We start from the raw sequence: 14923 nt of genomic DNA on the forward strand, positions 1-14923 counted from the left end.
TACAGTTTTGACTTAAATCGGCTTGGAAGTTTATGGCAAGACTTGAAAATGGTTGTCTAGCAATGATCAACAACCAACTTGACAGATCTTGAATCATTTTTAAAAATGATAATGTGCAAATATTGTCCAATCCAGGTGTGCAAAGCTCTTAGAGGCTTACCCAGAAAGACTCACAGCTGTAATCGCTACCAAAGGTGATTCTAACATGTATTGACTCAGTGGTGTGAGTACTTATGTAAATTAGATCTTTTTGTATTTCATTCTCAAAACATTTGCCAAAATGTCTGAAAACATGTTTTCACTTTGTCATTATGGGGTATTGTGTGTAAATAGATGGGTGAGGGAAAAATGGTTTTAATCCATTTTGAATTCAAGCTGCAACACAACAAAATGTGGACTAAGTCGAGGGTTATGAATACTTTCTGAAGGCACTGTATGTCCTCTCTGTAGGCTTAGGCTATATTGAACAAATGTTATTCACTGGTTCACATTGAATCCTTAGAGTTCAAACTGATTATTTTTTTTTACTGGAAATGTTCTGGATCCATCTATGCAGGTGTCCCATGTTGGACACCAGGTTGTGGCCACTGCCTCGGCTCTGTCTGTCTTCATATGCCGCTTGTTTGCGCATTTGCTCCAGTCTAGATAAACAGGATTAGATATTTAGGATTACACTTCCCTGACCCTCCCCATATTGTGCTGGTCTAGGCCTTTTCAGATTGCTAATGCTTTGTTTTAACCCTGCCTCAGACCCAGAGGTAACTACCAACCCAATGCCACATTGATTGATATCCAATTGGGTGGCTGATGACCTGAAAAAAAATGATTCTCATATGATTCTGAGTCTCACAGAATTTGAATGGGTATTGGTTTTATATTCAGTGGCTTTTCTTGTCGGTTTTGAAAATTGCTTCTCCATGGGCCATTTCATGGTACACCTTTTTTAGAACAGCCTCAGTCTGTGCATAAAAATAAGTGTTTAGCAAGCAAGAATAGTGGCTGCGCTAAACGAATGGCTGCGTGGAGGCAGTAAACAGCATTGCGGTTGTGACTGACTTTTATTGCCAATTAATAAGCAAGTGAGGACAACGGTGTAAGAACTAGGGATTTCATCTTGTTTTTCAGTCATACCATAGTAAAGATGACACACTCTAGTAGCTATTATGATGCTCTACATTCATGGCAAATCATATTAAAATGCACAGAAAACTTAAGAAATTCCTTTGTGCGGTAGATAAAAGTTCAGCGCTGGGATTTCAGGCTCCTCAGTCAAACAGATTTAGATACCATCAGAAAGCATTGGCGCTCTTAATACATTTATTTTTATTTTTTTAACTTCTGTTTGTTACAGCGGCTGATCGCATTTCTCTGCACGATCTCGTCTGAAGTTTTGCCGTGTCTGTTTTCACGGGTGGCAGTTGCCAGCTCTCCACAAAATAATTCAAATTCATATGGAGACAGGAGACTTTGTGGTGATGTCTGATATAGGATACAGTTTGACTTCTGCTTTCTGAAGGATGATGTGGTTGTGCTTTTCCTTTAGAAGTGGTAGCTGGAACAGTTGATCCAACCAAAGCTTGTTTTTAGCCTTGTTTCACATCGTTTATGTCCTCCCCCTAGTTACTTAACCCTTTACACTCGTGGGAATTGACCTATATGTCTTGTGCTAATTGTAATATTTCTTACAGAAGAAATATGAAATCCATATGCATAAATAACCATGGTAGCAATTGAAAGGGAACAGTTTGAGGATTATGGGAAATAAAATGAGCGAGGTGCTGAATTTCAGAACGGCTGTCAAGTCAAAACTCTTACAGCACTGTGAAGCGCAGAGCCAGAGCTCTGACGTCATGTAAATCATGTTACTGTACTAAGTCCAATTTAGACGTTTATCTGTGCCCAAATCTGCCATTTTCAACCCGTATATGTACAGACAGTCAGCAATATTTATGTTCTTCATGTATGTGTTGGCAGAAAGATTCCTCACTCATGTGAGACTTCTATGGTATGCCGAATATCAGTGGAGGATTCCAAAGTCTCCTAAGTCATATCCCTCCCTCTGATGTAAGTTGGCCTCAACATACATTCGGTTTATGTGTAACAGCCTATATTATCCTGTTAGCATGGATCCCTCTGTAATGGCTATTCACCTGGGTTGTGTTTAGCCTTAGCAACCCTTTTGGTTCCTAACCCATCATCGTTAAGCTGATCTATCTGTAAACCGAAGCCATGGTCTTATTACCCATACCCCAGACAGTCCAACGCTGTGGTGATTCAGAGACGTTCACAGCTTCTAGTGAAGTGAGTCAGACCTCGGTGATGATAGTAGTTAGTCCGAAGACTAATTAGCAGTAACTATCCCAGTGCCTTAGAATACAGAGCCTGGCTAATTGCACATAATCAGTGGCTGGCAGTTGCATTTTAGTACAAGCATTAACATAATGAGCACATTCCTCACTCTACACCAGCTCTCCACTATTTTGTTTCCTTTTATCGACGTATTGATTGCAAGAGCTGCAATAACACAACATAACCTCTGGAACAGGAAGCAACATCAGTGTCCACATCTGGCTTTTGAAGAGGTATTTTATAATGTGTCTGTCCTCCTCTGACGTCTACCACAACATGCTGCTCCTCCATCGTACTGCCGCCAAACCACTCCCTCTGCCCTGTGTCGACTAGATCCACCCTGACTTCTTTTTAGGTGTACAGTGGAGACGAAAGTTGAGGCAGGAAGGGAAGCCCATTAAAACCTGCATTAGTCTCAGTCTGCTAAGCCCTCATGCATGAGCAAGGACCGGGTTCTCAGTCCGTCGTCATGTGCTTCAAACAATGTCTGTCATTGTGAATGTGAAATGGCACTGGGCCCAGGGGAGTAGGCCTGGGTACACTCTGTGAATCTGAAGTTAGGGTTGCCTGAGACGAAGAGAAAGCAGTCCTGCAAGGCTAGCCACCCAGGGCCAGCGGCCAGGGATTGTCTTGTAGCCCAAGCCTCTGGCGCAGTTACCCACGGTGCTCATTACAGGAAGTGTTCCGGTGTTACTGGCTCTACCCTCCAATCAGTGGCTCGCTAATATTCCGAGTGTTGAGGCATGACGCCTTTGTTTTTTTCACGTTATCTTTTTCATTTCAGTAGCCCATCTCCACTGTCCAAATTTGCTTTGAAAATAAAAAGAAAGGATTGAGAAGAAGCCTTGACTAAGATAAAGCAAAAGCAGAGAGGCTTTGAAGACTCGATCTTTGAACTTTTTTTCTGTCTTTAAATTATTCCACTGTGTCATACAGCCCCTCATATGCAAGGAGAACTCAGTCTCCTAAATGTGTTGATATTCCAACCTTTTCCCTCTTCTAGTCTCTATTCTCCAATAAAATCCCATTGGTTGGTTGACTCGGATGACCAGTAATTCCAGCACATTAAGATCTCTGACCGTCTATTACATTCTAACAACGCGATTGATTAGGTGCAGCGGCGTTCCAATTTGAACTACTTTTAATAAGGGTAGTTGATACAGATTCCTCACATACCTGAGGTTATCCTGACATAACGTTCAAACAATTTAAAATGGGCGGCCTACGTTTGAAAATACAATTTCTTGTCCTCATTTTGATAGCCAAATTAAAGATGGTATTCCTAGAGTTAGTGGAACATGAGTCCATGCTTAATGGTTCTCTCCACATCTGTTCCTTAATGTGTCGTAAGGGCCTTTTGTACTGTATGTGGCTGAGTCAGGGGAGAGCTAAGAGCGTATTGCTGTCCCTCTCTAGGAACACATGATGCATGACGTATGTGATGCCCTGAGGGGAAGGGTGTGTGCTAGCACTGATCAAGCTCCTAGAAAATGGCCGTGTGTGTGTGTGTGTGTTCCCGGCGGCCCTCCGCTCCTTTTCACGTCTGTCAGAACTCTGACTGCAAGAAGAAGAAGAAAAAATGGACTTTGGGAACTTGGGAGTTGGTGACTTATTGGTAAATGTCAAGGTCCTTATTTTCCCACATTTCTAACAGTCCCGTTTCTCCCCCCCGCCATCTCAGCATTTTTGGTATGTCAATGTAGAGGCTTTGGAAACTTGTGACACAAAAGCAATTTGTGAGCTTTGGTGGAGTGAGCGGTGTGTTGGTGACGCAGACAGCCATTCTCCACTCGTGCTCATTAATGTTGCTCATGCTATTATTACTAAAGGTATCATTTCTCAAAGTTAGGATCGACTTCCTGCGCTATAGATACACATAAGACTCAAATGCCAGGAATACCACTCTTTCCCTTCCATTCTCCCTGTTTTTGTCAGCTACATGGAACAAAAAGAACACTCCTGAAAGCCGTTGTCACTCGTCTTGTAAGACTATCTGCCGTCATTTCAGCCTGGTATTCAGTTTCTCAGAAGAGACAATTGATGTGAAGGAAAAGCGCGGTGTATTGATCTGGAGGAGATGTGAAAATTCTGTTATTTTGTCTGCTATTTGCCTCAGGCACTGTGACTCATGTCACTTACAGTGCCTTAAGAAGGTATTCACCCCCCCCATTGACTTTTTCAAAATGTTGTTGTGTTACAGCCTGAATTTAAAATTGATTAAATGTAGCTTTTTTGTGACTGGCCTACACACAATACCCCATAATGTCGAAGTGAACTAATGTTTTTAGACATTTTTACCTATGAATTCAGAAATAAAAGCTTATTGACTCTCTTGAGTCTAAGTATTCAAGCCCTTTTTTATGGAAAGCCTAAATAAGTTCATTACTAAAACTGTGCTTAACAAGTCACAATAAGTTGCATGGACTCACTGTGTCCAATAATAGTGTTTAACATGATTTTTGAATGACTACCTCATCTCTGTACCCCACACATACAATTATCTGTAAGGTCCCTCAGTCGAGCAGTGCATTTTAAACACAGATTCTACCACAAAGACCAGGTAGGTTTTCCAATTCCTCACAAAGAAGGGCACCTATTGGTAAAGGAAAAAAAAGAAAAGGCTGACATTGAATATCACTTTGAGCATGGTGAAGTTATTAATTACGCTTTGGATAGTGTTTCAATACACCCAGTCACTACAAAGATACAGTTGTCCTTCCTAACTCTGTTTCCGGAGAGGAAGGAAACAACTCGGAGATTTCACCATGAGGCCAATGGTGGCTTTAAAAAATAAATAGCATTTTAATGGCTGGGATAGGAGAAAACTGAGGATGAATCAACAACATTGTAGTTACTCATCAATACTAACCTAATTGACAGAGTGAAAAGAAGGAAGCTTGTACAGAATAAAAATATTCAAAAATATGCTTTTACAAAGTATTGACACGGGTGTGATTACTTACGTAAATTAAATATTTCTGTATGTCATTTTTGATACATTTCTAAAAAAAAAATGTTTTCACTTTTTGTCATTGTGTGTGCTGTAGATGGGTGAGAGAATCCATTTAATCAATTTTCAATTCGGGCTTTAACACAACAAAATGTGGAATAAGTCAAGGGGTGCGAAATACTTTCTGAAGGCTCTGTATCTCCACTGCCAGAGAACAAGAAGACACAGATATTCAAACCTTATACTAGAGCTGGGACAATAAACCGGCCATACCAATCACTTATTGGCCGTGTGTTGCCAGGACAACAACCTCTCCCTCAACGTGATCAAGACAAAAGAGATGATTGTGGACTTCAGGAAAAGGAGGACCGAACACGCCCCCATTCTCATCGACGGGGCTGTAGTGGATCAGGTTGAGCGCTTCAAGTTCCTTGGTGTCCACATCACCAACAAACTATCATGGTCCAAACACACCAAGACCGTTGTGAAGATGGCACGACAAAGCCCATTTCCCCCCCAGGAGACTTGATTTGACTAGATTTGTCATGGGTCCTCAGATCCTCAAAAAATTCTCTACAGCTGCACCATCGAAAGCATCCTGACTGGTTGCATCGCTGCCTGGTATAGCAACTGCGCAATGCACTACAGAAGGTAGTACGGCCTAGTACATCACTGGGGCCAAGCTTCCTGCCATCCAAGACCTCTATACGGTGTTAAAGGAAGGGCCTAAAAGTTGTCAGACTCCAACCACCCTAGTCATAGACTGTTTTCTCTGCTACCGCACGGCAAGCGGTACCTGAGGCTTCTTAACAGCTTCTACCCCCCCCAAGCCACAAGTCTCCCGAACAGCTAATCATATGGCTACCCAGACTATTAGCATTGCCCCCCCCCCCCCCCTTTTTTTTTTTTTGCACTGCTGCTACTCTGTTTATTATCTATGCTTAGTAACTTTGACTCTACCTACATGTATATATTACCTCGATTAACTGGTGCCCCCGCACATTGACTGTGTACTGGTATCCCCTGGATATTGCCTCGCTATTGTTATTTCACTGCTGCTCTTTAATTATTTGTTACTTTTCTTTGTAATTTTTTTACCCATCTTTTTTTTCTTTTTTTTTTACTTAACACTTATTTTTCTTAACTGCATTGTTGGTTAAGGGCTTGTAAGTAAGCGTTTCAACTCCTGTTGTATTCGGCGCATGTGACAAAAAAAAATATTATTTAATTGCAGGATTTTGCTGGCATGGTTCGTTACGATGTCGCCTGTGCTAGTGAAGTTTGAAATAAGTTCGCTAATATGGGTGATTTTTTAATGGGACAATGGACGGCTACAACCATCAAACCAGTACCAGTAGTTTAAAGGATAATTAAAAAGAAAGTGTGGTGCACATTATTATAAACGTATATTTCTATTTAGCGCATGAATTCAGGCAATTTATCACGATATGGATTTTTGTCCATATCGCCCAGCTCTACGTTATACTTTATAAGCGCTTGTACCTTGTGTAACGCAGCCCCGTCCTACAGTAGAACCTACTGTCTATGACGGAGCAGCTTTTGCGCTCCTTGTTGTTTTGGGGTGTATCCCATCTGTTTCACTTGACAAATGCATTGTGTCATCTGAATCATACTGGGGTTTTCATAATCCTTTACACATTTAAAAGGGTGGGCTACTCCTGTCGCGGTGGCTGCCTGGTGCATATTAAATAACTTGTGTATGAATAGCAGAGCCCCCGTCCCTTTTAATCCTGGCCCAGATGACACGGTGACAGGCCTTCACGTCGCTCTCTTGGCCACAATGGGAGCCAAGTGACAGGTATTGTGGTCGGAGCTTAGACTGGGTGTGGGGACTGGGGAGGGGGCAGGGAGTGGGGTAAAGGACTCAAATGCCTGCACGTCGTCCTTAGAACCCCTTCTGGAATTTACTCTTGCTTTGTTGCTTGCTGAAACTAGCCCCCTTTCCCGCCTCTAAACTTTCTGATGGGGATATTGGATCACGCTAACGGACTAGAACATGAACAGCTGCGTCTCACCAAAGGGAGGGCGACTCGGGCGTCTTTCACATGCTCTGCTCCCAGCACCCTTTTGAAGTGATGAAATGGCTTTCTCCCTGGCCATCCTCTCCATGGCCTTGCCTGTGTTTTCATCTTTATAAATGTACTTTTGTGCTCTTGCTTTGCTTTGGTATTCATGCATTTTTATCCCTGTACCCCTGCAAGGCTTTGATTCTTTGTTCCATGCTCTTTTCCCATGCGCCCTCCCACCTTCCATATATTAATGGATCTGTGGTGACTGGTTGTATCCCACCTCAGGCACGCTGGATCTTGTTGTCTCCCTGCCACCTCAGCCGTTTCCAAAGTTTGAACAAGCTCTCGTTTTAAGCTTGTGTATTTGTCCTCTGAAAATTGGTGCTTTGTAGAGGAAGACAAAAAAACAAGGTGCGGCCATTCTAAACAAGCAACCCTGTAGAATATGCCCAGGCAGGTGAAATGTACCCGTTTTTTGTGTGTTTGACTTTTTTTGTGGGTAAATAGAAGTTCTGTTTGCAGACCTGTGTTTGTTAGCTTCACTACAGACTCGCTCGACCTTTTTTTGGGGTTCATTTCAAACCAGAATGTCATAAGAGATTATGCTCGTTGAAACATTTCCAGCTGAAATTGCCCAAAATGACAATACATTAACAGTATGCAAGCAACTTCTATTATACAATGACGTGACCCTGGATAGGTGCTTGGTTTCCGGAGTCATGATGGAGACTTTGTGGACGGGGCTGTCCATCGTGGCAATGATGCAGGCTTCTAGAGACTAGAGGTCATTCATATTCTGCTCCACCTCCTCTCTTTACCTGTACCACACTCGCTTCTTAAAGTTTTTAGTTTTAACTTTACAGATGAAATAAGTTCCTTTTGAAGTGAATGGAAGAGCGCAAGGATCATTTGTGAAAGCCCCTGCTAATCAATTCAAGTGGCTGTCATTACCCTGTAATCCAGAATTGGCCTGTCCTGGATCCTCTTGGTATTCTCTGAGAGGAATGCCTTAACGCCGGGATTTCGTGACATCGGCACATTAATTCACTGACTGGGTCTTCTGCTCCCCTTTAAAAACCCATTTATATATTTCTCTTTGTCAAACGGTATGAAAAAATGATGGGGCAGCACCCATCAGAATCAGCACCTTACTGTACGTGTTGGAATGCGCCTCTTTCTAGGGCGGGTATCCCCAAACTGGGATACGCACAAAGCCGTCTGGGGTATGCCAAATAAAAATGTGATTCACATTTTAAAAAAAAAATTGTTTGTTTTCAAACGGTCCATTTTGTATTTTCCAACGGGGCTATACATGTGGTTGAGTTTTTTTTTTTTTCGCGCCTGAGTAGCCTCGTTTCACAGCCAAAAATACAATTTAAACCATCTAGTGTTGAGCGAAATAACACAATGTCAAATACAGGTAGCCTAGTCAAATAATGAACATCCAATCACATTAACCGTTACGCTCTCGCGGGAATTCCACTAATGGTCCGTATGTAGCCAAACGTAGCTGCTGCTCATTCCGTTTGCTCGAAAATTTATAAATGGTTTTAAAAAAGTAAGTTCCGCGTCCATAGACATATACCAGCTCAACTGGTAGTACTGCTACTGTCTACGACACAGGTTGTTCTGCTTCCACGAGCATATCCAATGCTAGCATCAATAATTCTACATTTGTTGTTAGCCCAGCTAGCATGGACACGGACAGTTGTGAATTTGACGCAGCCGAAGAGCTACAGCCCCCTTGCACAGGACAACAGACAGGGACGTTGGACCATCGAAGAGGCCCAAATATGATAACTACATTGGTTTGGGGTTCACTTATATTGGGAGTAGTGCCTTTCCTCAGCCACAGTGTGTTATGTGCAAAAGTACTATCTCACAACTCGATGAAACCTTCACTCTTGCGCAGACATTTAGAAACAAATCATGCCAATTTGGAAAATGTTTTTTTTGAGAGAATTAATACGACTTTCAAGTGGTAAGACGTATAAAAGCAACAGATACCATTAATAAGAAGGGGCTACAAGAATCTTATATGGTGAGCTACTGAGTGGCTAGGACAGGCAAGTCCCATACTATTGTGGAGGACTGCCACAGATATAGCTGGGACAATGCTGGAGGAAAAGGCCCAAAAAACTGTACAGAAGATGCCTTCAAACACCGTTTCACGATGCATCAGTGACATATTACAGCTGGATGAGTCAACAGACGTGGCGGGCCTGGCACAGCTCCTGGTATATGTCCGTTATGTTTATGGGGGCCAGTTAAAGAGGCTATCCTCTTCTGGAAATTAGGACAACAGGAGAGGATATTTTTAAAGTACTGGCCATCTTTGTGACATCAAATAGACTTTGGTGGTCAAGATGTGTTTATCTGTACTGATGGCGCAAAATTCGTGACAGGAAGACCGAGTGGAGTGGTAACGCATGTGCAAGCAGTTGCTCCTGACTCCACTTGGGTCCACTGCAGCATCACCGAGAGGCTTTTGCTGCAAAAGGAATAACTGACAGCTTGAAAGAAGTTTTGGACACTACAGTGAAAATGGTTGACTTTGTTAAAGCAAGTCCCCTGAACTCTCGTGTATTTGCAGTACCACGCATTGATATGGTCAGTGACCATTTAACGCTTTTACAACATACAGATGTGCGCTGGTTATCAAAGGGCAAAGTACTGACACCTTTTTTTGAATTGAGAGACGAGCTTAAAGTTTTCTTTACTGACCATTTTCACTTGTCTGACTGCCTGCACGATGACGAGTTTCTCACATGACTGGCCTATCTGGGTGATGTTTTTTCTCGCCTGAATGATCTGATTCAACGATTACAGGGACTCTCCACAACTTTATTACATTTACATTTTAGTCATTTAGCAGATGCTCTTATCCAGAGGGACTTAGTAGTGAATGCATACATTTCATTTAAAAAAAAATCCCGTACTGGTCCCCCGTGGGAATCGAACCCACAACCGTGGAGTTGCAAACACCATGCTCTACCAACTGAGCCACACGGGACCGTTATTCAATGTGCGGGACAAAATTGAGGCTATGATTAAGGAGTTGGAGCTCTTTTTTTTTTGTCTGCATTAACAAGGATGACAACACAGGTCTTTCCATCATTGTATGATTTTTGTGTGCAAATGAACTCAAACTTACGGACAATGTCAAATGTGATATAGCGAAGCACCTGAGTGAGATGGGTGCGCAATTACGCAGGTACTTTCCCAAAACGGACGACACAAACAACTGGATTCGTTATCCCTTTCATTCCCTGCCTTCAGTCCACTTACCAATATCTGAACAAGAGAACCTCAAAGAAATTGCAACAAACGGTTCAGTGAAAATTGAATTTAATCAAAAGCCACTGCCAGATTTCTGGATTGGGCTGCACTCAGAGTATCCTGCCCTGGCAAATTGCGCTGTTATGACATTGATGCCCTTTGCAACCACGTACCTATGTGAGAGTGGATTCTCGGCCCTCACTAGCATGAAAACTAAGTACAGGCACAGACTGTGTGTGAAATGATTTAAGACTGAGTCTCTCTCCAGTACAACCCTACATTGCAGAGTTATGTGCATCCTTTCAAGCACACCCTTCTCATTAACCTGTGGTGAGTTATTCACAATTTTTGATGAACAAATAAAGTTTTGTATGAAAAGGGCTAAATAAAGCAAAACTATTGATTTTATTATTTGTGTCCTTGTCCTATAAGAGCTCTCTTTCACTTCCCATCAGCTGGGTTGTGACAAACTCACACTCATTCTTATGTTTAATAAATGTCGTGTGTGTGTGGGGCAGGCTTACAATAATGGCAAAAAAACCATTTGAGAGTGCGCTGACCCTGGTGCTAGAGGGGGTACAGCTGGAGGTTGAATGTTTGAAGGGGTACGGGACTATAAAAAGTTTGGGAACCACTGTACTAGGGGATCTGATATTGGCTTGTTGATGTCCCTGGGAGCATGTTTAACACTGTTTCCTTGAGCAATCAGGTAGACACAGGCACAATTCCAACACATTTTGATCAGGGTGGCCTATCTTAAGAGAAACTTTTAGTTTATTCAAAATGGATGTCATTAAACAACATTTAAAAAGAATTCCTCAAAGATGCAGTCAAGAAATGCAGAGTGGGATGGAGGTTGAGCTCAGTAAAAGGAGGAGAGAACTGGAACACTGAACAGTCCTATTCTAAACTGTGTCTATGTTTGTCTTTGTCCTCCAGGTCTCCAGGAGAATGTTTTGGGGATGAACTGCTGGAAGAGCAGCACCTTGCTGGACAACCCGTGTGACCCCAGAGAACCATCTTTACCCCGTCGCCACCTTCGCCCCTCTGTCAGTGCTGCGGAGAGCCCAAAGACTTAGTGTGAGCAGTTGGGGGTCGGGGGGTGGGGAGGGCAGGGGACCTGGGCTGGTGGATGGAGGAAAGGCACACATCCCTTCTGCCAGCGAGCCACCCACCCACCCTGATGGTGTCCCCTGCCCATGTCGCTCCCACCACCCCTCTGCAATGGTGACATGAGAGAATGTGATGTGAAGGAGCCTATTGTATTTTGGAAGAAGAATCGCTGCCACCTCTGAAGCAACTGTTGCATTCTGATTGCTTTCACCGTGAACTCTGTGACTGATTCTGCGCAGGGTGATGTTGCTGCCGTCATGCGGTCGCCTCCGGCGGCTCTTCCGTCACTCTCACTCCCTCACTCTCCAGACCAGCCTGCTGCTCCTCTTCCTCTTCTGCATGGTCAGCGTCCTGGTCTCCGCCTACTTCCTCTACGGAGTCAAGCGGGAGCTGGAGCCGGCTGCGGGGGGCGTAGGAGGACCGGAGGAAGGCACTGCTGACTGGGATGACCCTCGGGCCACCACGCCCTCCACCTCCTCCCGAGCTCTCCCTCCACGCACGGCCAGGCCCTCAGACGCGTCACGCACCGACCCTGTGGTGCTGGTGTTTGTGGAGAGTCTGTACTCCCAGTTGGGCCAGGACATTGTGGCAATCCTAGAGTCTGGCCGTTTCCGCTACCGGACCGAGATCGCCCCGGGGAAGGGGGACATGCCCACCCTGACAGACAAGGACCGAGGCCGTTTCACGCTGGTCATCTACGAGAACATCCTGAAATACGTCAACCTGGACGCCTGGAACAGAGACCTACTGGACAAGTACTGCGTAGAATACGGAGTGGGTATCATAGGCTTCTTTAAGGTTAGTACTAAAATAGGAAGCCGATTCTAGATTTAATTTTAATGGCTGTGATAGAAAACTGAGGATGGATCAACAACATTGCAGTTACTCCACAATACTAACCTAAATGACAGAGTGAAATGTTGAAAGCCTGTACAGAATACTCAAAATATTCAAAAACATGTATCCTGTTTTCAATAAGGCACTAAAATAAAACGTGGCAAAGAAATGAACTTTATATCCTGAATACAAAGCGTTATGTTTGGCGCAATTCCAACACAGCAGATCACTGGGTACCACTCTTCATATTATCAATCATGGTGGTGGCTGCATCATGTTATGGATATGCTTGTCATCGGCAAGGACTAGGGAGTTTTTTTTTATGATAAAAAGAAATGGAATAGAGTTTAGCACAGGCAAAATCCTAGAGGAAAACTGCCTTCCAACAGTTCAGTCTGCTTTCCAACAGACACTGGGAGACAAATTCACCTTTCAGCAGTACAATAACCTAAAACACAAGACCAAATATACACGGAAGTTGCTTACCAGCAAGACATTCAATATTCCAGAGTTGCCTAGTTACAATTTTAACTTAAATATGCTTATATATATGGCAAGTCTTGAAAATGACCGTATAGCAAATATCAGTGACTAACTTGACAGAGCTTGAAGAATTTTAAGAATAATGTGCAAATATTGTACAATCCAGGTGTGCAAAGCTCTTAGATTTACCCAGAAAGACTCAGCTGTAATTGCTGCCATAGGTGATTCTATCATGTATTGACTCAGGGGGTTGAATACTTGCGCAATCATGATATGTTAGTGTTTTATTTTTCAGGAATGTTTTACAAATGTTCGAATTTTTCTTCCACTTCGACATTACAGATTATTTTGTGTAGATCGTTGACAACAAATTACCATTAAATACATGTTAAGCCCACTTTGTAACACAACAATGTGGAAAAAGTCAAGGGGTGTGAATACTTTCTGAAGGCACTGTACTTCACGAAGAAACTGCTCTCTATACCACTCGATCACACGTCTTCCTGTGTCTTCCCTCAGCCTCAGACTGGACAAGTAGGCGTGCCATGACATTATGGTCATTGTAGTTGCTTACTATGTTTTCTGCACTAAACTATATAGAATATTGACCTGTTGGACACTACAACATCACACAGTTTGGGCTTACTCTGAATTATCTCTAGAGAAACTCACAGGAAAATCAATAAATGAATGAAATTCAATTAGTTTTAAAATAACCAAAATGTTAATCGCTTAACACAATTAAAATATATGTTCTTTTGAAGTACTTTTTCTTATTTCTATAATGTTTCTTAAGTAAATTGTAATGGATTTTTTGTGATGGATTTAACTCTTAAACTGCCGTGGTTTTAGTTTTTTAGTTTTGTTTTTACAGTAACATAAACTAATAAAAGCTATTATGTTCTTTGAAATATTATTTTTTCATGATACTGAAGACCTTCATAAACACAACCAAATTAATATTTTTTCCATCGCATATATGAAATCTATTAATTAGACTGCTAGAATGTTGACGTTCAAAAGAGGCGTCATTGGCCCGGAGGGGGGGGGGGGGGGGGGTCCAACGAGGCCAGGCTTTTCTAGTGTTTGTTAGCACTGTGGACTACAGAGTGGGGGGGATCATAGGGTTCTTTAAGGTGAGAGCCAGTCACCGATTGCAGCCTGGCAAGATAGGTGTACATTGCTTATCAATCTCAAGTGTCTTTAATCAGCTGTATAAAGAAACAATACGTCCTAAGAAGCGCTATAGAAATGATACTGATTCGCCGGGTAGGAGCACTTGTGCTGATTATGTCAGACCTTTTGTGTGTCCAATCTGATCCCTGGTTCATCACGCTGAAAAAGTAATCAGATTTATCATCATGCCTCCACTCAAAATCTCCTCACCCTGACTTTACCACTGGCCCTCTTTCTGCTTCAGGCTACAATCACCATATAGACTAGAAGAGGTCCTCCTAACCAGTAAGCATCCTCTCATAGTCTGGGATAGGCAGGCATTGCTGGAGGTCAGGTCAGAGAAAGTGGACACCTAGACTGGTTTGTGTAAGTACATAGTCGGATGAGTAGAAAAGTGGACCGTGAGCTGCGAGACAGCAGAATTCTCCGGTCCGCCCTGAAGCCGAGGGGGAATTCAGTGGTTTGCAATAAAAGTGTCTGAATGAAATGTGCGCTCGTTAATTTTAAATGACTCCCGACTGTGTAAAAGGCGGGCAGGTTCCGCCTTGACGGTGTCGTCTAACCTGGAAGTCTACCTCTGTGTTCAGCTCGTCCAGTATAATACAGTACACACGCACGCACACACACACACACACACACACAGGTCTATCAACAGAGTCTCTGCCTGTGGTTGGTTGCTACCCTGCTGTTCCTCTAGTGCAGTGGT

At 43.0% G+C, this 14923-nt stretch overlaps 1 protein-coding gene across 3 annotated transcripts in view; it reads left to right on the top strand.

Moving 5' to 3' along the window:
- LOC106602927 (bifunctional heparan sulfate N-deacetylase/N-sulfotransferase 1) overlaps positions 1–14923 on the top strand; it is a 113996-nt gene that overhangs the window by 58557 nt on the left and 40516 nt on the right. For all 3 annotated transcript variants that reach the window (XM_014195941.3, XM_014195943.3, XM_014195942.3), the window contains one exon: positions 11548–12519. In XM_014195941.3, coding sequence (XP_014051416.1) covers positions 11965–12519 — 555 coding nt within the window. In that variant the 5' untranslated portion in view covers positions 11548–11964. The remainder of the gene's footprint in view (positions 1–11547; positions 12520–14923) is intronic.

This window comes from Salmo salar, chromosome 04, assembly GCF_965601325.2.
Source record: "Salmo salar chromosome 04, fSalSal1, whole genome shotgun sequence".
Lineage (NCBI taxonomy): Eukaryota > Metazoa > Chordata > Actinopteri > Salmoniformes > Salmonidae > Salmo > Salmo salar.